The 22229-nt window shown below is 40.9% G+C and overlaps 1 protein-coding gene across 1 annotated transcript; it reads left to right on the top strand.

Moving 5' to 3' along the window:
* Window positions 1-233: 233 nt before the first annotated feature.
* si:ch211-171h4.3 (serine/threonine-protein kinase SBK2) lies at window positions 234-8793 on the top strand. The gene is made up of 5 exons (XM_049601846.1): window positions 234-498; window positions 4974-5118; window positions 5208-5410; window positions 5531-5692; window positions 7909-8793. The coding sequence occupies exons 1-5, from the start codon at window positions 475-477 to the stop codon at window positions 8536-8538; spliced, it is 1164 nt and encodes a 387-aa protein (XP_049457803.1). The 5' UTR covers window positions 234-474; the 3' UTR covers window positions 8539-8793.
* Window positions 8794-22229: the final 13436 nt, after the last annotated feature.

Genomic DNA, 22229 nt, shown 5'->3' with positions numbered 1-22229 from the left:
TCTAAAGAGCACATAGACAGCAGGGAGGGAGGAAGACATTCGTGTACAAATGAGGGATGGAAATAGGAAGAACACACACTTTCACTTGTTCACACACACACACACACACACACACACACACACACACACACACACAAGCACACACAGAGACATGCCTCCAGGATCCAGAGGGAGGACAGGGGGAGGAGTGGAGGTGAGGACAGATCACTTTGAGATAAAAGTTGCAGCAACAGCAGACAGACATGAAATCCTCCAACGAGCTCGTCAGGCAGTTTGGAGAGTTTCTCCACTGACTGCAAACTACACTAGAAGTCTCTGCTGCGGCACACTGACACTCACACTCAGTTCATATGCTGAAGGTGGAGAGAAGACTCAGCGCATGAGGATCTATGAAGGATTTTCTGACAGGTGCACTTGCTAAATGAAGAAAATTTATGTTGGACAGATTTCTTTGTGAAGATCAACATCGCTGAAATGAACCACAGCTGCAAAATGACAGTAAGTAAAACCTGGTGCATGGATTCCCTCACTGCTCCGAAACCAGCAGGAGAACTTTTCAAAGATTAAGGGTCAGTTTACAGAATTTATGAAAAATAAACATATTTTCTCATTTCCTTCTAGTTTTATGACCATGCTGATAGTTTTGGTGATTTAGATTGTGAGATATCTGCCTTCTGCCTTCAGTGCCGGTGATGGAATTCATTATGTGGTGTGCACACCATTGAGCAACTCTGTGAATAGTTTTCATGGAGACTAATAATGTTCACAGTGTGTCCCGTGGATCTTTCAGAGTAACAGCAGCAGTGATAGAAATGGAAGATAACCCGTGCAATGAAAGGCAAATTACCTGAGCCTTTAAATCAGAGGTAAATTATTGATGTAGAATGATGTATATCTGGAGATGAATTAATTTGATTATATAACGAGCAATTGCCATTCAATAAGATAATAATTTTCTTTAATTTGCAAATTTAGCACATTTAGAGGAGTCATAATTAGTGTCTGGTGCAGCAGGACTTTACTTAAAGTGCATTGTAAAGCCAGTTACAAAGTGATTTTATAGATAAAAATATAATTCTTGCACTATAATTGTACCACTAATAGCAATCAATTCTGATGTTGTGATGTCATTATTTAGTTACATTACTATACAACATTAAACAACAAGTTTACACACGTGAGTATAATTCCTCAAAATGAGAAAATACTCATCAAGATTTTTTTGGTATGTAGTAAGATGTTAGGTCATGACATGCTGTGGCTTCAACATCTTATTTAACAAACTGTATGCTCTATGAGCATATAGAATTTTCTGTATTTCGTTACTCCTTTACAACTAATTCTTCTTCACAAAATATGATATTGTGGAAATGGCTTCATTTCAGACAGATCATGTTTTATAATCCTAAAACCTGTTAAAAATAGATTGTAAAATGTTAAAAGAAAATGCATGAGGAGTGACTGGAAAAGTTCCTGTGAAGCTCAAGTATTGATTACTGCACCATGGATTTCATACATTATAGAGTGTTAAAGTGTTTAAATGTATGTTCATGTTAGTTTCTTGCTAATTTTTATGCTAAAACTCATTTGAGGAGGAAAAAATTTTCAAAATTGAGTTGACTTCTGCTGGATGTGTGCCAGTGCTGCAGGAGTGTGAACATCATACACTCTGCATTCCCTGACACACACCCACACACAGACACAAGATCTTGTCATTCATCACCCTAGTGTTTGTGGTCCACTGAGATCCATTTCCACGTAGAGGACATCACCAGGACATTTATCTCTAACACACACACACACACGCGTGCGCATGTCTTACATAACGTGGCATCCCATAGGGAGGCTGTCGGAGTTGTTCTGAGCTGGCTGAGACCGGTGTCACCTCCTTTGACACTTGTCTAAACCTGACCAACTCTGAGCACGTCAGCTATGCTGCTCACTGGATACCCTCTTAACTCCTGACCCTCCACACTGTGTGGCTGTTGTTTGTTATATTCACACCATCAGCAAAAATCTGAATTCTGCAACTTATCTGAGAAGGAATTTTTCAGGAAGAACTAAAGCTGGGGTAGGCAGTTAAATTTTGGGCATCAGTGGGCAAAAATTCCATAATTATATTTGAGCATGTTGTAATTCCAGTGGACTGAGAGAAAACTAGACTTCTGCACCGGGGGTTTCACTGACCTCCGACTGAAGGTCCAGAGCTGCTGCCTGCTCTCCTCCTGGCAAAGCAGTCCACAGCGGATTGGAGCAAGGCGTGTGCGGGTGGCAAATCTTACCTAGCTGTTTCTTGTCTCAATAGTGATCTAACAAACAGATAGAGAGTAGGCATGGAGGGGCTTACTGAATGTGCTGTGTGACTATGAAATTAGATTTTTTTTTTTTTAAATAAATTGATGTATGGGAAACACTGGGTTACTGTATGAAGCACCTGCATATGCCCATGGTCATTGGATGGAAGGGGCTTGGGAAAGGGCGAGAAAGCTGCATGAGGAGGGTGTTTTTTAAATTCTGATGCTTCTTTCTTTTTTTTTTTTTTTTTTGCTTTTTCCATTTATCTTAAATTAAATTAAATATTCTTTTATCAGTTGAGGAATTAAACACTAAAACAACAACAGTCATCATCAACATTCAAACATCAAGAACCTTATGAAAATAGCCACTTCCCTGTATGTCACTATTTTATATATAATAACCAAATAAAATGGAACAAATAATGATAAGTGCTGAAAAAATATGTAATTAACATGTTTTTAATTTGAGCTGTCAAACTACCCATGAGTAAAATTTAAAGGCAAATTATAATGTCAAGATATTGGCTGTACATGTTGTGAAACATTTGTCTCAGACAGACCTGAATAGCTCTGTAATCAGAGCACGGCACAAACACTGAGAGGGTCAGAGGTCAGGTCCCCACACCAATAATGTATTCACTTATGGATTAGACATGGATCATATGGTATAACACTGCTGTATATGCTGCACCATAACTGCAACTCAAAATATTTACAAAGATATTGAAAATTATCCTTGTTCGCAATCAAAGTAATAATTTGGAGGAACTTTTGTATTGTGTCTGCAGAACAAGTAAATCTCTTGCAGCTGTTGCAGCTGATTTTAGAAATCCTCCTTTATTTAGTTTAAACTGGACTTACATTCATCAGTCAAACCTTGCATCTTTAATACCTCCTGCTTGTATTTTCTGCATGTTCAATTTCTCAAATTTCATTTTTAGTTAAAAAAAAATCTGTACACTCGATCATTAAATGTGTCTTTGCCTTTGTTAAGTGTGACCGAAGCCTCCACAGGGGATTCACAGTATCTGTGTACGCCACATTCACAGCTCTGAGTTGTTCTCTAATGAGCTGTAATGAGTTGCCCCGTGTCTGAATGTACGGTGACACCAAATCCCAGCTCGGGCCCAAGGGTGCCAGCTGTGATGGAAACATCAACGTTCCACCAGACAAAACAAAGATCAGTGTGTCACACGGGTGTGTGTGTGTGTGTGTGAAAGGATTTCATGAGGCTATTAACAGACATGTTTATACCCGTGGATCAGTGTTGCCAGCATCGCCATGACGACAATCATCACTGCAATGGTTGTGTTACATTCCAACAAGCTGCAAGAGACACCACGCTGTGTTAATTGATCTTAAAAGTAGACTTCTTGCTTCATTGATATATTTCTTTACAGATTTATGTACATTACAATGTTATCAAAATATCACATTTACAAGACAAGTGTCAGTAAACACTCAGAAGGCTTTAGTCACAGTAGGGTTTTTGACATGCCACACCAGGAAACACACAGGTGTGAATAATAACAAAAATTATCGCTGCCTTCAGTCTAGCAGGTTTAGTTCCAGGATCCTGGGTTTAGTGGATTAGTCCTTTTGTTTAAGGAAGATTCCTTAGACATGATGAGAGCTGCTCAAATTCTATAAATGCCAAGGAAAGGTTCTCCAGTGCTTCCTTTCTTATCTCCTTTGGCATAAGATACACTGGACAATCATTTACCAAAGGAAAGGAGATAATGCCATCCCACAGTTCCTTGAGGCAACAACATTTAAACCAACGCGCTATTCGGACATTCCCAAAAACAAACGATATGTTGAGGATCTTGCCCAAATTTAACAATAATTTCAATCATTGGGATTCAAGTCAATTAATATGAATGGGCAAGACGGTGAGCATGAGCAACCATTCTCAGTGTGACAGCCCTTCTATTTCAGTTTTGTAACTGGTAGGCTATATTCCGTTTTTATTTCAAAACCAACTTTGGTAAACCTAAACCCAACCACACATTAACAAGAGCTATGCTGAAACATAAAATTCACTGCATCTGCTACATAATAACATGAAAATTGTATGTAACATTTTTCCTTGGTGATTGAGTTGTTACTGAGCTGCAGTCAGATTCTTCTCTTTTCTTTATGAATTTGCTTTCACATCTTTTCTCATGACCTTTTCAGTGAAGGTCAAGGAAAAGTGTTTAGCAAAGATATGGGACATAATGCTTTCCAACCACAGCCCTGGTTTTATGAATGCTGGCTCCATAACGTGCCTTTTGGTGCATTTATATCTAAATGCTGCTTGGCAGAATTTACTCGAATAGTGCGGACAAAAGCAGGAGTGGACAGCAAAGACAAGTTACCAACAGCAGTCAGCAAAGATATCAATTAAACATTGTTTGATCTGAGTGGTTTCAAGATGCCCCGTAACATTTCATGTAAGTTTTTTTCTGCACCCCAAACAAGATGTATTTGTAGTTAGAGTGTCTTTGAATCAGTTGGATCTAAGATGGATGATGAGTGTTATTCAGTAATATGGTACCAGGGGGTAGTTCATGTGTTTGTTGAATATCTTGCTCATTTACACCAGTCACAACCTGAATAATCCTGTAATCATTAATCTAACTTCTTTAAGCAAACACATTTACTGTTGTCATTTTGTTCCATGTGTGTGTCCAGGCTGCCACAAAGCTACTGGATGAGATGTGCCACCTGACGGCTCAGTCTCTGACGCCAATGGTCACGTCAGAGCACTTCAAGGTCCTGAAGCTCCTGGGTGAAGGCTCATACGGCAAAGTCATGCTGGCTGTTCACAGGAAGAGAGGTTAGGGAGGACGCTAATGTTTATTATAGTCTCAACACTGCAACAAAAAAGAAAAACTTACATCAGTATCTTCCCCTTGTATCCTCCAGGTACTCCGATGGCTCTGAAGTTCTTCCCTCGTGAGTCCACCCCTCTTGTCTCTTTCCTGAAAGAGTATAACCTCTCTCTGTCATTCTGCACTCACCCGTCCCTGACCAGAGCCCTGGGGATTGCCTACTCGACACCGTCACACTACGTCTTCGCTCAGCAAGCTAGCCTTTTCGGCGATCTCTTTGATGTCATCTTGCCTGAGGTACATGGTTATTTCAGCAGAGCGATTAAATATTGGAAAAAACACTGGATTCTGGTTTAATCTGATTTCATCACATATATTTATCTCCTCCTGTTTTCCCCCACCCCTCGCCCTCTCCAGGTTGGAATGGAGGAGGACTGTTGTCAGCGTGTGGTGTCCCAGCTGTGTGGTGCTCTGACCCACCTGCACTCTCTTGGTTTTGTCCACAGAGACCTCAAACCGGAGAACGTCTTCCTGTGTGACTCCGCCTGCCGATGGGTCAAGCTAGGAGACTTTGGCATGGTCAGTATCAAACATATATAGGACTGTACCACTCAACTGTTAAATGATGGCATTTCTGAGAAGCCTAACTTATGTCGTCTGTCGGGCAGGAACCTTGCATCTCCATATTTTGTTGTTTTGTTTTGATTTGTTTTCCCACAAATCAATGCTATTACTCATTCTCTACATCTGTATGTGGCTTTTACAAATATTTAACCGATGAAAAATATTTTCTAAAAAAAGCTTGTGACTTAATCTCATAACTCCAATGGATCTTCAAACTGTTGGCAAAATCCCATAGCTCCACCCTGCCGCCACTAAATGACGGGCTGTAATAGAACATCTTCGATACTGCACAGCCAAGCTGAAGATAAACACTGACAAAGCAAATTTGTTTGATTTCTAAATAAAAAACTGGTTGTTTGAACAAGTACTCAAGAAACATGAAGGCTAATGCTAGGGTACCAGTTGCCACCGCTCTGCCGTGTCCCCAGGTACCAGGATTTGCATTGACTGAAATCGAGTTGTTACAGTCATTTCTGATGGTTCGTCATCTTAGCTTCCACCTGATCTCCTCCTGATGAATTATCTCCTAGCATCAGGAGGAGATCAATCATTATAGACTGGGTAATGCGTCAAACAACATCAGACCGCCCCCATGGAATCCAGTGGACCCCATTCGCATTTATGGAAGTCCTTGACTTTGCAGACGATCTGGCAGTCGTGTCATACACACATGCCCACCTCCAGGAAAAATCTGACCGGCTTAGCAATTATGCTAAACAAACTGGTCTGCACATAAACCAGAAAAAGACCCATGTGGATGCACTCATGTGCATCAACACCCCAACAGGACCTCCTATTTCCATTGAAGGAGGAAATCACATAAGCGAAAGTGGAACACAAAAAGACATCATGACAAACAAAGCAAGAGGTGCTTTTAGCCAGCTTCATAACATCTGGAAGTCTAAACAGTATGGCCTTAAAACTAAGATGAGGATCTACAACAGTGATGTTAAGGCATTCCTGCTGTATGGCTCTGAGTGCTGGAGAGTGACAAAAACTGACATGAAGAAGGTTGATGTCTTCCATAATAGCTGCTTGGGAAAAGTTTGTAACATCTTCTGGCCAAACAGGATCTCCAACGAGGAACTGTACAAGAGGACAGGAAGCATACATACGTAAAGAAACGCAGGTTAAGACGGCTCAGTCATGTGTTGAGGATGCCCAATGAAAGGTTGCCAAAAGTTGCCTTAAGGTGGACCCCAATTGGGAAAAGAAGGAAAGACAGACCAAAGAACACCTGGCGAAGGACAGTGATGATGGAGCTGAAGGAGATGGGTCTCTCATGGGACAAAGCACAGGCCAAAGTACAAGACAGGGTTCAGTGGCAGTGTATGATTGTGGCCTTATGCCCCAGCCAGGACAAAGGGAATAAGTACTGGTAAATATTCAGAAAGAGAGGTGGAGCGATTGCAGGGTGCACTAGCTAGTAAGCAGGCTAATTCTTATTCTTATTCTTATTATTATTTGATATGATAAACACAGACACAGAGTTGGCCAAATGTATTCAAGGACATTTAGTCATGGACTTTCCATGTACAGATAGGATTTGCAAGTTACCCTGGGTATGTTGGTTGTCGACGTTCTGGGATGCCGTGTCAAGTTCTGCCTGTTACATGCATTGCCCTCTTTCAAGATACACCTCCTTTTTCAGAGGAAATTTAATGTTTGCATACAGTCTCTTTCAAAATAAACGCACAACATCGGTACAACAACCCCATAAATGGACATTTTTTTCCATAAAGCACGTGATTTGGTTGTGGAAAGAAAGAACAGGGTTTGGCTATATTATCTTACCCAATGCAAACGCCAGCCTCCTAGGTGAAAGTTTGTTGGACCCATCCACCACCCATCCCACTCACCCTACTTGGAGTTTTGCCACCTTAACTTTCGTTCTTGTCCCCCGATGCCCTCAGAAACTGTTAAGCTATAACAGTGACCAGCCGTGTATCATGCCGACATCGAAGGATGCTTTTTTTCTATGATGTGTGACGTCGCAAGTCACTGCCCAAGCTCCAGATTTCAGTGACTTTGGAAAAAACTTTTTTTTAAGAGATATATGTCAATGCACAGCAGCTTGTGGCCTTTTTTATTGTTATATGTGCTTTATTTGTATGTTTCTTTGCACCAATTTATTATATGAAAGTGACAAATGACTGAATATTCTCCACCAGGTGAAGGCCAGGGGCACCAGGGTCCCAGAGGTCTGGTACAGCTCTCCTTACTGCACTCCTGAGGCCGAGATTGCTCGCGGAAACGAGGACAGCTGGAGGAGCACGAGCGACGGGAATGATGGCGTTAAGGAGGATGAAGAGATGGAAAAGAAGGCCAGAGTCTGGGTGTCTGTGGAGCCCAGCACAGATAGCTGGGCGCTGGGGATCCTGACCTACGCTATGCTCACCGGCAGTCATCCCTGGGCTGAAACAGCCAGTGACTGCCGCGCATACCTGAAGTATGAAGAGTGGTTCAACCAAACAGAAGGCCCTGATGATGAACTGGATGTATGGGCAGAGCCGCAGGGCGAGAGCACGCAGGATTTGATTGGGGTAGAGATTGGAAGGAAAGACCACCCTCCCGTAGCGCCCCAATTTGCATGTTTCACGCCGCTGGCCCGCTCCTTCTTCCGGTCGCTCCTCGACCCAAGGCCCCAGTATCGTGGACGACCCGAGGTTGCGTTGAATTACCTCGGAGGTGACTGGGTGATGGAGAAGGAGAGGGTGAGGCTGGAGGAAGAGAGGAGGAAGAGCAGAGGGAAAGGAGCAATCAGGAACATGAAGGAGATGGAGGGGAGAGGAGAGAGATAAGGAGACTGGGAAATAATGAAGCAATTTTTACACTAAATCATGGGCTATATCAAGGACATGAGATGTTCAGGTTTATTATTGAACCTGACTAATATTGTTTTTAGTTTTATTTGCCTCAAAAAGGGGTTGTTGTCATAAGCTAGAAACACTGTAGAGCCTTCAGTAGATAAACACATAAACATTCTCCAGTTCAATCTTCTCAAATATGAGAATTTGCTGCTTTTCTACATACATGTATATATGTATATATATATATATATACAGTACAGGCCAAAAGTTTGGACACACCTGTTATGGAGCATGCAATTTACATTGTAGATTCTCACAATCTATGAATGCAGCCATTGTACTTTCAAAAAACTGATATGGACAAATGTAAAGCATTAATTCAAACAAGATGGTTGCTAGAAAGGGTGTGCACATCTCCACATTTTACAGTGAGAGGATGTATCTGAAGGTTTGAACTACTGGTGATAACATTTATTTTTGGCAGTTAATGATTTAAAGGATCTGTATGCAACATGGCAGAAATGCTGACAGAGCTAAAGGTGTTAACATGGAGGGGAACCAGAGGGTGAGCACTGCCATTCTGCAGCAATGTCATTCTGCCACCTTGGGTGGGGACCACGTTATCAGCGGTGACTGCCATACAAGCACAGTGCATATAGGCAGCAATAGCTAGAGAGTGGTATACACACACAGGGACCATGGAAGTATAAAGAAGTATAAAGATCTGGACACAGTGTTTGCGGTGGAGCCCTGTTCATTCCTGGGACAGCTCATGAAGCCAAAAAAGTTCAACTGCTGTAGTATGAAATTATCCAGAGCTTCTGCATAGTGGAGCCCGTAGAGCAAGCACACTAGAGACCCTCAGCAGCCATGCAGCTAGCTTCCACCAGCCGGACAGCTAACTTATGGTTAGCGCTCCACTAAGGTGAATAGGGTTAAAATGATTAAATAGTGAGGCTCTCTCAGACTTTCGAAATGTTATTGGATCGAATGGATCAAATCCCAATAGTTAAATTAATGGCTTTGACTGTGATGCTTAAAAAATAATGATATGTAAGTCTATGGGAAGAAGTCTTTTTGGGCCATGTGACATTTGGCCACTATGTAAAATTGGTTTCAAAGCCCAGTGCTGCTTCTACACACAGGGACTCACGTGTACTAGCACGCATACACTGCCACACCATCTACCACAACAGCAAACTAGGGTTTTTACAGTCATGACAACCCTGGAAAAGTCATGGAATTTGAAAGTAGCAATTTCCAAGCCTGGAAAAGTTTTTGTAAAATAAATAAACCAATAGAGTTTTGGAAAATGCTTCAGAAATACCTGTATAAAAGGGTTAATGTAGATGCAACTTCATGGAATGCCAGGAAGATGCAGAGTTTTTAAGGCCTAGCTTTACAAGTATAAGGCTAGAGAAAGACCAGGACCCAGGCCATGCAAAATATGGGCTGTGTAGTTAAATTTTTTACATTTCAAACTTGAGGGAGGCAGTGCTAGCCAGCCATGCTAAAGGAGCTAACATTAAGCACCAGACTTCTGCTGCTGCTGCTGATGCTGCGTGAATTTTCACCCTGGAAACTAACATGGCACCCGCAACCAGCAGTGCTTCCCTCTCAACCAAAGGACCATTTCGATGCTATGTCCCTAACTGCAGAGGTAGCCTACTGCTGGTAGGGACATAGCAAAGTTAGGGACAAAGGTGACTAAGTCTCACTAACATTATTCATACAAGTCATTTAACAACAAACTAGCTTTTTAAGTCAAGGTTTCCCCAGCAGCCAGCTAGCCCCCGAACTGTGGTAATCACAAATGCTCATATACAGTATGTGTACTTTTGGACCGGCTCCTTGTTAAAAAAACAAAAACAAAAACGCAGAGACCTTTCAGATAATGCAAAGTGGTCATAGAAATTTGCTTCAAAGTCATGGAAAGTCATAGAAATTATTGGTAAAAATGAGTAAACCTGAAAAACATACAGACTCAGATTTTAACACACACAGAGGGAGCATGACTTTGTTTCTGCTCAGGACACCATTACTCCTACATAGCAAAAAGTTGTTTGCTGCTATATCAATCCTCTGGATGTTGTATACAGCACCTTTAATTTAACTTCTCTTTTATTATTGTTATTATTGTTATTATTATTATTATTATTATTATTATTATTATTAACAATATGTACTATAACTAACTGAATCATAAACATCAGATTAAAAATGACTTGAAAAAACAGCTGCAGTTCTGGAGATTATCAGTGTTTAGTAGTGCTGTAATGCTATCATGCCCTTGTAAAAGATACTGTCTTTAGCACACTGCATTTATATTTGGATTTCGACTGTTATGTGTATGCATCATAGTTGGCTATGAGCTGTGTATAGATTGCAGTAGTGCCCAGTTTTTACAGCCAACATGTCTGCCAGCAGACTGAGAGGAGTAGTGATGAACCACAACACTCTGACCTGGCAGTGGAAGGAGAAATTAAGTACATATTAAACTTTTCAGAGGCACTTTCTGGAAGTAAATATTAATATGCTGCATATATTTTAGGAGCACTTGTATTGCACTGTAAATGTAGGCCTAAATGGCAGTTTTTTGGTAATGCTGTAGCACTTTGTATGTAACTACAAAACCATGTATTCTCAAACTTGTATGGTAACTGTACTAAACTGAATGTATTATATAAAATTCAATAAAGTGATTGTTTTTGTAAAAGGCTCTTCTGTGAATCACTTTAAACCATTTAAATACATAATGAATCAACCTATGATTTTACTGCACATCATAAAGACTCACATCTGCCAGATGATTTAATGTATGTTGACCTTAAAAAATGGCATGGCATGCTCATATCATAATTATGTCCTTGTAAGATTATACACCAATGCAAATAGATCACAAGCACACACACACTCACGTATACACACACTCACGCATACACACACGTACACACAGTGAGGACCATCTGCAGAGCTTCCCCAGATGTTTTTAAAAATAGACCCGCTGTCATAAATTCGACACTACAACCTTTCAGCACCATGTATGTGCCGCAGCTCTGACCCCTCACACTGCAGCCAAGTCACACACTGAACACACTGTTTCCCATGCAAATACAATCAGCTGACTGCCTACTGCAGGAGTGGAGTTCAGCACACAGACGCAGTGAGCCACACTGATGTCTGACACTGATCTAGAAACATTACTCTCTGAAAGAAAGACACATAAACAGGTGTTTAGACCAAACAGAACACTGCATGTAAATGCAATTTCAAATGCATTATGGGAGTGCTGCAACAGGTACAGGGAAGAAGATGATATACAACAGCCCCACAGAAAATCCAGCTCAAGTAACAGATTCATGAATTCATAGGTTTATCAGTGCAAAGGAGATTTCATCTGCAGAATGACATTGTTGGTATGAAAATAATCCACCCCTGTTGTACCAAAGCTTCAATGTAAGGAGGGTTATTTTTAAAACGTATACCACTACTAGTGACTTAATACATGCCCTAATATGCAGTGGTGCAGTGGAAGCTGTACACAGGTACACAGAGTATACCCACCTCTTTTTCTGCCCGTTTACAGCATATTCACCAATCACCCATACATTTGAAGGTATACCAACTTCATCAACTACCACGACGCTGCTGCTAATATGTAATATGTAACGTATTCTGTTAATTTACTGAAATTAAGGAAAGTATTGTAAATATTTTGCATGTCTTTTGTAATACTTTAAAATTGTCTTGCTGAGCTCATTTGTTTGGATTTTAAATTTCCAAGCCAAAAACACATTCCTGACAGTGTCCTGACTGTGCCATTGTCATGCCACAGGTTCATTGTGTGTGCACAAATTACTTCACTTTTTCTTAAGTCTGTTTATGGGAAATGCGGGCCCCAGATGAATTTAAGAGCAAATAAAACACAAAAGTAATCCCTTCAAGTAAAATTCCCACCACTTCAAACTGTAACTGTATTATAATACTACTCATATATTGTATTTTGAATATGTAATGTTGTTACTTGTACTCTGTCACTCTCCATCCCTGCAGGGCATTGTACATGGATGAAATACGCAAATTTTCAAGTCAACAACAAGCCTGTATATCTTTAGCTAGCTCAAATCTGCAGCTCATGAATGTCTGGGTCTAGTAATAGGCAAAAATTAAAGGAGCTGTATGTAAGAAATCTAAAGCAAATAGTCATAAAATCATCCTAATATGTCACAGAGACTAAGGAATAATGTTCATATAACATACTGATCTCACCGTCAACAACAGTATAGCCAGAATATTTGTATCTAAAAAATTTTTTTACAGTCCGCAAATCATGTGAATTTGTGTTTTGGCCTGTTGCGCCACCCAGCGCCGTCTACCAGTCACACAGTCAGTAGAGTCTCAGCATCAGTTACAGTTACGACTGAGCTACAGCAGCACGGCAAGCAGCATTAGTAGTGTCCCGGTACATAGCATTAGCAGTCTTCTCAGCTGTATCCCGGCAGCAGCGTTAGCAGCAGAGAAGCCGGACTTGATCGAACGGTCCGCTGGAAAACCGAAGATCACGGACGCGGCAAACAAATCAGTCTCCAGCGTGCCACTGTCCAGCAACCTCGAATCTGTAGGGGAGGGGGGGCAGACACGACTCGTGGCAGTATTTTGAATTTGAGTGCAGTAACCGTTTTGGCCACATTCTTACATACAGCACCTTTAAGTTATTTTTGAAGACTCTTTTAAGTGTCTGGTATGTACCGGGCCAGCCTGTTGAGCATCCGAGTGCTCATGAATCCCCAAGTTTACCCACTCGCTGTTGGCGTAGGGTACTGCTCACGCTGCCCGCGACTGAACGAGAAGCAATTAAACTGGACTCCAGTTGGGTCCTTGCAAGTCAAGGCCAATGGTGCCTTCATGTGCTCCTCTGATGGCCGTTCTTGTGCCTTTAATGTGACCTTTAAATTGTAATGTCAAAACAACATGGATGCCTCAAAGAAGATGTGTCCTATTTGTTGCTCAAAGCATTTAAACAACAGGAAACAGATCAGGTGAGCCATGAAATATGATCAGTTTGTCCCGCAAAGAACGACATTGTCATTGGTCTGAGACATTTCTGTAACATCGTATTGAGCTTATGTAGCCTACGTGCATACAAGTGGAATGCTAAATCAGCGCATTAAAATGATTATTTTCTTATTATTAATGTAAACTTACACATGATGGCTGATGATGCATTGAAAAGAAGTTTTGTGGGGTGGACAGCACCAACTGTTGAACATGCATGTACTATAACTGAGTGAAGAAACTGGAACCATATTTTGCAAAAAGTATCAGGGTCAAAGTGAATGGAAAACCGTCAGTGTAATCTATTGGAGAGTTTCTTTTGTGTCATTCAAGGTTACCACGTTGCAAACCAGCTCTTTGGCTCTGCTTTCTGCTCACTTTGATTGGCCAATAACAGTGTTGCTGACTCAAAAGAAACTCTTCTAATATTACCTGCTTGCTAGCTAGTTTGATTATGCAGGTTTGTTTACTCCCGGTCATACTTCTGGTCTCCATTGCCCAGGCTGCGACAGAGGCAGGGGCCAGCTACTGTATGATTTGTTTGCCAGAAAACATTTGATCTGTGACACTTGTGTGGAAAAGGAAGAGTCGGCAGCATTTACAGAGTGAGAGGACGGTGAGGTCAGAGGGAGAGCAGGAGCAGTGACAGACCGCAGAATGCTGAACCGCTGCCCAGTCTAATAAAAACTGGAGGAGTCGTAAATAACAAGCCGAGGTGAAAACACAAATAAAAAAACTGCTGCTGGATAAATTATTCGGCCTATGTAAGGACGTAAAAAGTGCCCTCATCCCCTGATCTGCCTAAAAATAGAATGTAGAGTCACTGAAGAAGAACCCACTAGATCTTGATTCCCAGTTAATTTTCTTCAGAACTTCAAAAATAAAATAAAAAAAACAGTTATTGTTTATTTTGATGATGACAGTACAAAAAAAGAGCTGCGATCTAAAGCATCTCAGTAAGGTCAAAGGCCTTGTTTATGTCTTGGGCCTCACTGACATCTCTACAAACTCTATATCATCCACACATACAGATAGATATCAGGTTTTACTTAATCAACCTTCTAAATCCATTTTTAGTCGCCATAATATCTTAAATTCCAATAAAAGGTTGCATGTTAAACCCTTTACGCATCAGCTGGATAAATTCAAATGGTCGTAAAGCTAAAAACAAACCTGATTTCATTAGTTCCTGGAAAGCAGACATTTTGCAGATACAAGGCTTTAACCCAGAAGCAATAAACAACTAGATGTATGCATATATAAAATCACACATGAGTTTATAGGCACTTGCAAATATGTTTTCTTGGCTTGGCGTAGTCAATGGGGGTATGACAGGACACCAACACAGGATGTGCACTTTTATGCACTCAACAGTGTGAAAAGTAACTAATACTATGATACTATATTTCCATTTTATGCTACTCTGTACTTCTCCACTACAGTTTAGAGGCAAATATTGTACTATTTACCAGTAATACAAAATATAAATCATCTGATACACTGTGATTACCTACTAGGCTATTATAGATTAAGCTACCCAGCAGTACATTTACAGCACTTCAAATTAGCTCCACCTTTACAAGCTGTAACTTCAAAGTGATCAACACATTCATGCAACTATAATTAAAATCCAATAATATAATATATAAGATTCTGAAACTTTGCATTCTACATAATGATGACTTTTATTTTAAGCATATTTTAATGTTAATACTTTTGAACTTTTACTTAAAAGTTCAGAGCATTAATATAGCAGCAAACACATGTGTGTGTGTGTTTCTGTGTGTGTCTGTGTGTGTTGAGCTTCTCTATCCAGATTTGAGGTAGATGGTCCGGCCGCACATGCATGTTAGCGCATGTGAGTCACACAGTAGCACCTACTGTTAGTTCTGTCAGCACTGTTCAGGACCCCAGGAACACCACTCAGCATTGTACCCAATTTCCCCAGTGGCCACTTGCAGTATTGCATTGAAAAAAATCACCTGCAGCCCAAAAAGCATGTTCCCCATAGACCCCCATTGTAAAAGACACATCTATAAAACTGTTGACAGGACACCTGGAACTGCAAACAAGGTCAATTATGACTCTTTCTTTCCTGAATTTTTGAGCCATGGTGGTTTTATATTTGTAAAACTGTCCTTGAGTCTAGAAAAAAAACATTAAAAAATCCCTGATGTCATCACAATGTAAAGTCTATGAGCCAAAGGGGAACTTGCAGGTGCCAGACAAGTAACTGCAGTGAAATGAATAGTCGGCATCTTTGTGCCATTATCTAGTTATTATTGTTATCAAAATCAATGGCGCTGTTACCACTGTTAGCATGTTAGCACTATTAGCACTGTCAGCTGCTAGCCGTTGGCTTAACTACCTCCATGTTGAGAACTGTGTGCAGACAGCCTTAATTAGACTTGTGTATACCATCACAGCACACTGTGCCCTACTGGTAAGGTGGGTTGAGCTCACCGAGGCATAGATAGAGCTTGTGTTACTTTGAAATGAGGACGTGCCAAAGTAATTAAGAGAGACAATTCGGACCAGATGTGGGACCGCAGTTGATGAGATGTTTCTGAGTGCTGTGTGGAAGACAGACAGTGGTGTTTCCTCCTTTTCCATATTAAGTTATTGTCTGTGTGTTTAATGTCTGCAATTAAACTGTCAATGGAGTACTGATGCTAAGCACTGTTGAACAACGGAGAGTAAGCTGACCGAGTGGCGGCCGTCTGATCAGTGCCAGGGCAGCAAGGAAACAGGAAGGCCCGCATCCCTTACCTTTAGACTGGGAGCTAAACACTCACTCTCTGGTAATCCATATGGATGGGCAGTCAAGTGTGGGAAGCCCGAGAGGAGTTTGAAGGCAGGACTTTTACTTGTAACAGTATTGTTATATTGTGGTATTGCTACTTTTATGTAAAGGTCTAGTGTGTAGGATTTAGTGACATCTAGTGGCAAGGTTGTAGATTGCAACCAGCTAAAACACACTCTGGTGTACCAAGCGTGTAGGAGAACCACGGTGGCTGATATGAAAACCTGAATAACCTTATTTAGAGGCAGTGTTTGGTTCATCCATTCTGGGCTACTGAAGAACAACATGGCGGACTACATGGAAGAGGAGCTGCTCAGTATGTAGATACAAATGGCTCATTCTAAGGTAACAAAAACACGGTGATTCTTAGTTTCAGGTTATTATACACTGATTAAAACATTGTTATGAGTATTATATACCATTTCTGCCAATATATCCCTCTAAATCCCACACACTGGACCTATAAGCGAAAGATCTGAATACTTCTTTCATCACTGCGCATATTGCCAACAAGTATTCACACAGACTGACCCACTGGCCGCGAGCTCCCCTGGCACCCACACACATGCTGCCACCTAAATCATGCTGTCAAAGTGTTGGTTCAGGTTTCCCTGAAAACTTCAAAGCAAAAAGTGACTGTGACCTTTAAACACTTATCCCAACAGCAGCTAAACCACTCCAGCATCCAGTATGCCAAATAATATATCACCACTGGTTTGAGCCAAAAACAAATTCTGGATGTTATTAAAGTGGAGTTGAGATAAAGAGATCATCTATCTGTGGGGAAGAACAACTCAAGAATGTCTCACAAACCAACCTGAGCCAAAACTCATGAATTAGCGAGCTTGTTAAAGGGAGACAGTTTGATTATCGTATCACACTTGAGGGGCAGGTCCGAGGGACCAAAGGGTGGGGGGGTGGGGGGTGGGGGGGGGCGCTGACCAGTGGCCTGTGAACTATTCCACTCCTGACATTTCACCTGATATGTTGCATTATCGCTATGTGTCTTAACTATGCCTGGGTTGTGCAACAGCGAGTGTGAGTGCCTGTGTGTTTGTCTTGCCAAAGTGTCGGTGAGAAAGTGAGAAAGGATAGGTTAGAAGCTGACAAGGGAACAGATCATAAATATATCATTTTAATGTGGTAATAAATAAAAGCAGACGTCATGAAGTGACACATAATATGGCACATGGTGATATTGTGTTATATTTGTGGAATTGACACGTTTCTGCTTATAAGTGTGTGTGTAATGTTATCACATACCTGTAGAGTAGCTGTTATTCTAACTATTATGCTGCATTCAGGTTCTGCTGGAAAAATGAAAAGATATAAACATGATATAAAATGTTTAAATTATGATCTAAGTTCAAGTTTGTTTCTTGTTCAGATGATGAATGTGGCAGACTTATATTTCAAGATTAGGAAAGCTGAAAGGTTTATAGGAGACATATAGTGAAGAGACTCAGTGTAAGGGTGCTGTGCCTCCACCAAAGTGCTCGTTGGATGGTAAGAAGAGTTTCAGGGGAGACTCTCTGAAAACAACCTAATCACCAGAATAAATGTTATTGGCATTGTACATTTCTGCCGACCATGGATATGTTACATTTGTTCATTTCATATGTAGCAGAAATGTTGAAACTTTACGTAGGCTATGTTTCTTTACATTTAAATTTCCATGTTCATGTCATGACACCACTGTGGTTGACATCTAGTAGGTTTAGGCAAAAAAAAACCATTTGGTTAGGGTTATGACATTATGTTCTTGTTTAAAATTACTTGTTTTGGTCGCCACAAACATAGTTGTGAATGTCCCCACCTTTTGTTATATAATACCTGCTTTACGCCTCCTCTTGACATACACTGAGCCAGCGGACTCCAGCGGAAAGGGTGCAACAAAATGTCCAGATATGCTATTCAAGAGACAACATTTAGGTAGCCTATTGAGACGTGATCGAGCCTACGCATTGGCTTCCTGTTGCTCTGACAATATGTTTGAGGTATGCAAAGCTTTGCTGGAAGAGCGCCAGAGTGAGTGGTTTTTCAAACAAGTGACATGTCGCTTAGCCTGTTTGTTGATGCACAGCGAAAGATGGGACTTCTTCATTGGGAAAAAGTGTAACATGGGGATGCATGCTTGTTCGTTCATTCCCCTCACCTCCAGGAGAGGTGTTAGTCGCTTTTTCTTTGGAATTGGATCTTCAGGGAATTCATTCTTGGCACCACAGGGGAGACAAAGCGAGTGGTGTGTGTCACCTTCAACTCATGTGATATTTCAGTCTTGACTTAAACTAACCAGCATTGTTGTCCTTACTGTGCCTAAAAATAAAAAAAAAATTAAAAAACTGCAAACCTGGGGTTCTGCTTGTGTCGAAGCTTCAGAGTAGCACGTGAATGCAGACTGGCATCTCGTTTGGATGTGAAGGAGGCAAGCGGATCTCCTCTAATGGGTACATGACATATCCTGACTGCAACACCATCTCTGGACACCTGCTCTGAATTCTTCTCATCACAACCTCAAGCCAAATTAAAAATGTACTTGTCAATTTATTTTATGAAGTGCTGATGTATGTAGCTTTGAAAGTGATGCTAAGCTAAGATTAGAATAAATGACCTAAATCCTCCAAGAGCGAGTTGGACATCTATCCATCTGTCTGTCTGCCTGACCCCTAACAGACTAGACAGACTGACCACACTCTGATGTTTATGAAAAATCCAGTTATAGCTAATATGATGGGAGCGTTGTGCGGTTTGTTTTTAAGTTACGGCCTGAGCCTCAATCTGATCCCTCATCATGCTGATGATGATAGATGGGAAACAAAATCTTCAGCGAGCATGCAGGGCTATCAAGTATATTAAAAGTCCTGAATTCTCTGTAATTTATGTTTGGCTGTGACATGGATCCAAATGAATCCATCCAGATGACATGTGTGATAGTGTTCTGGAGAGATGTGCTGCTCGGTGTGAGTTACATAGGAGGAAGTGACCCAGATCAAAAGAGACTCACTTTCTCACACAAACACACACACACAAACACACACATATACGCAGTGGTGAAAGAGGTACTCACAGTTTTTACTTGAGTAAAAGTAGCAATACTGCTCTGTAAAAATACTCTCTTACCGATAAAAGTCCTGCATTCAAGATTTTACTTACAAAAGTACAAAACTGCTAAAATGTAATTAAAAAATCACTTTGTTATGGTTTGGAAAAATTCATGATATGGCTTAACAACCCAGTTTTATTGTCACAATCATGGCTGAGAAAGGTGTCAGTGTCTTGGTTAAAAAGAACCACTTTTCATGGAACTATCCCAGCAGGAAATGCAGTGTTGTATCTGTAAAAAAAAAAAAAAAAAAAAGCTTTTAGAGGCACTACAACAACTGAAAATGCAGCGATGACTCCGTAAAAAACAACTGTGGTTTTTTTTAGCATTATCATGGCAGGAAACACAGTGATATCTCTTTAAAAGATAATTGCTTGCTTTGGCACGATCTTAGCCAGAAATGCAGTCATAACTTGGTAAAAAACAACCGCTTTCTTTTTCAGTATCCGAGCAGGAAATGTAGCAATGAGTCTGTAAAAAACAACCGCTCTTCATGGCACTATCCCAACAGAAACGTTGATATTATAAGGTATTCGTGGTTTGCAGAAACATACAATGCCAATATTTTCTTTTGGCAAAAAGGCTGCTGGTGGAAGTGGAGCACATTTCAACAATTTTAAATATATAAATAAATATTGATCAGATGTTAAGTACAATATTTGCCTCCAAATTGTAGTTTAAGTATAAAGTAACATAAGATTAAAATACTCAAGTAAAGTTTAAGTACCTCTTGAGTTAATGTACTTAGTTACTTCCACTATTGCACACTCACACACACAGAGTTCAAACCCACAGACCAGAGATAAGGCATGTTTGGTCATGTTTTAGCTAAGCACCAAAAGACTAAAATGGCCTCAGAGATGATGAAAGGTGACAAGAAAGTGAGTGGGAGATGAATCGAGTTCCTGAGGAAACTGGTTTCCTCTTGTCGCCCTCAGTCTGTCCGCCCAGCTGACTGTCTGCCGCTCTCTTTTTCAGCCTGTCAGCAGGGCTAAAAGCTCAGTGAGGTCATGTCCTGATCTTGCGCAATATTTCTCACTTCTACTTTGGCCGTCTCTCTTTCTTACCTTACAAGCTCCTTATAGAGAGTATAACTGATGGTGCAAGAGCAAAGGATAGCAGTGGAGGTTGTATTTAGAGCCTTTATTTAGGTAAAAGTAGCAAAAACAATCCATGAAAGTTCAGCAAAAGTCCTAGAGTTCAAATTTTAAGTTTTATCAGTGTATTTTCACTGAGGTGCAGGGGTGGGTCAAGGGCTTCAGGTGAAATCAGAAAAACTTGGATCTCATTTTCACAGTTTCAGCCATCTCTCCTGATGCTAATAATAACAGTGCTGCCCTTCTGTCTCACTGACTTCCTGCTGTGTGTCAAAGGTCAGGTCATCAGTCTCTCTTCCATTATGGCACTTCTCCCCTGGCCATTGGTTCCTCACTGCCCCTGTTATGTCAAGTTGGTGTTTTGAACTTATCGTCTCGCTCTTGACCTTCATATAACGACACTACGTGACTGTACAACTGCAGCGTGGTGGAAACACTCGCAGGTGCCTCGTAACTCAAAAGTACAGCAGCTATGTAAAATATTATTATATCACAACAGCCCTGGTCCCCTTTATAGTCCTTATGTTCTAAGGTTTCCATCTTACTGTAGAAGATGTGGGGCCATGTAAGAGGTCATTTGTTTTGTAAATTTTGTAAATGGTTTTGATAATGATAATCCCATCAAAGAATCCCATTAGCCTTTGTTCAGTGAACCAGTGTGATGCTAATATCTGCGTCAGCTTACAAAAAAACATCATCCTTGCACCACCCTATTGGACTGAATAGATGCCATCTTGAGGTTTGGTAACTAGTTAATATTATCCATAATATTATTGTTATGCATCTACGGTAAAGACTCAACAGACAGCAGCCGCCTGTCAACAAAGCGGACACTCCACCTCTGGGTCAGCCTACAAAAATCAGCAATCCCTGCCCCACTCTATTAGGCCTCACTCTCACCGTAGCATTTTCCCATTAAGACGTGAGATACGCAGGTATTATTCGGGTTTAGGTACATCTTTTGGACATATATGTAGCACATTTGGAATTAGCGTCTCACCTGGAGTTTTTAATCCCAGTTGCGACACAAGGCCTCCTGCAACAAACCAACTAACTAACAGTTTGCAAGACTGAGTAGTGATGCATGCCAAAGAGAAGATCTCGTCTCGTGTGACCAGCCTCCCTTACTTCGGAATGGGAGTCTGGGGACATTCGTCTTTCGTTTTGTAATAGAAATGGGCAGGGATATTCAGACCTTGTGACGGCGTTGCCATAGGTATGGCACATGTTACATGTAACAGAGACGTTGCAGCTCTGCAATATAGCTGAATCAAATGAAATCATATCCATTTTAATCTCTTCTTGCGATGCACTGAACACTTCCTTTTCTGTTGTACTACGGACAACAATTCAGGGAACAGCAATTCCGGTGTAGGCGGGTGTAAAGCAAATCTAATCAGCCATTGGTCGAGGAAGTATGGAAGTACACGGATTTGGATCCAATCACATCACTGCCGCTGGGAGCCAGCGCTAATTCTATGACAGCTTTTCTATGAGAATGTCCACAGACGACAGATTCAGCCAGTGTGCTGATGTCATCGGCATCTGTGTAAGAGACTAAAGAGAAGATTGGTTGGAGGAAGAAATACACCGACTTTTAAAAGTATGTACTGTTGCATGCAGT

This window comes from Epinephelus fuscoguttatus, linkage group LG17 (assembly GCF_011397635.1).
Source record: "Epinephelus fuscoguttatus linkage group LG17, E.fuscoguttatus.final_Chr_v1".
Classification (NCBI taxonomy): domain Eukaryota; kingdom Metazoa; phylum Chordata; class Actinopteri; order Perciformes; family Serranidae; genus Epinephelus; species Epinephelus fuscoguttatus.
Note: the sequence above shows the minus strand (reverse complement) of the source record. Positions and strands in the feature narration are given on the sequence as shown.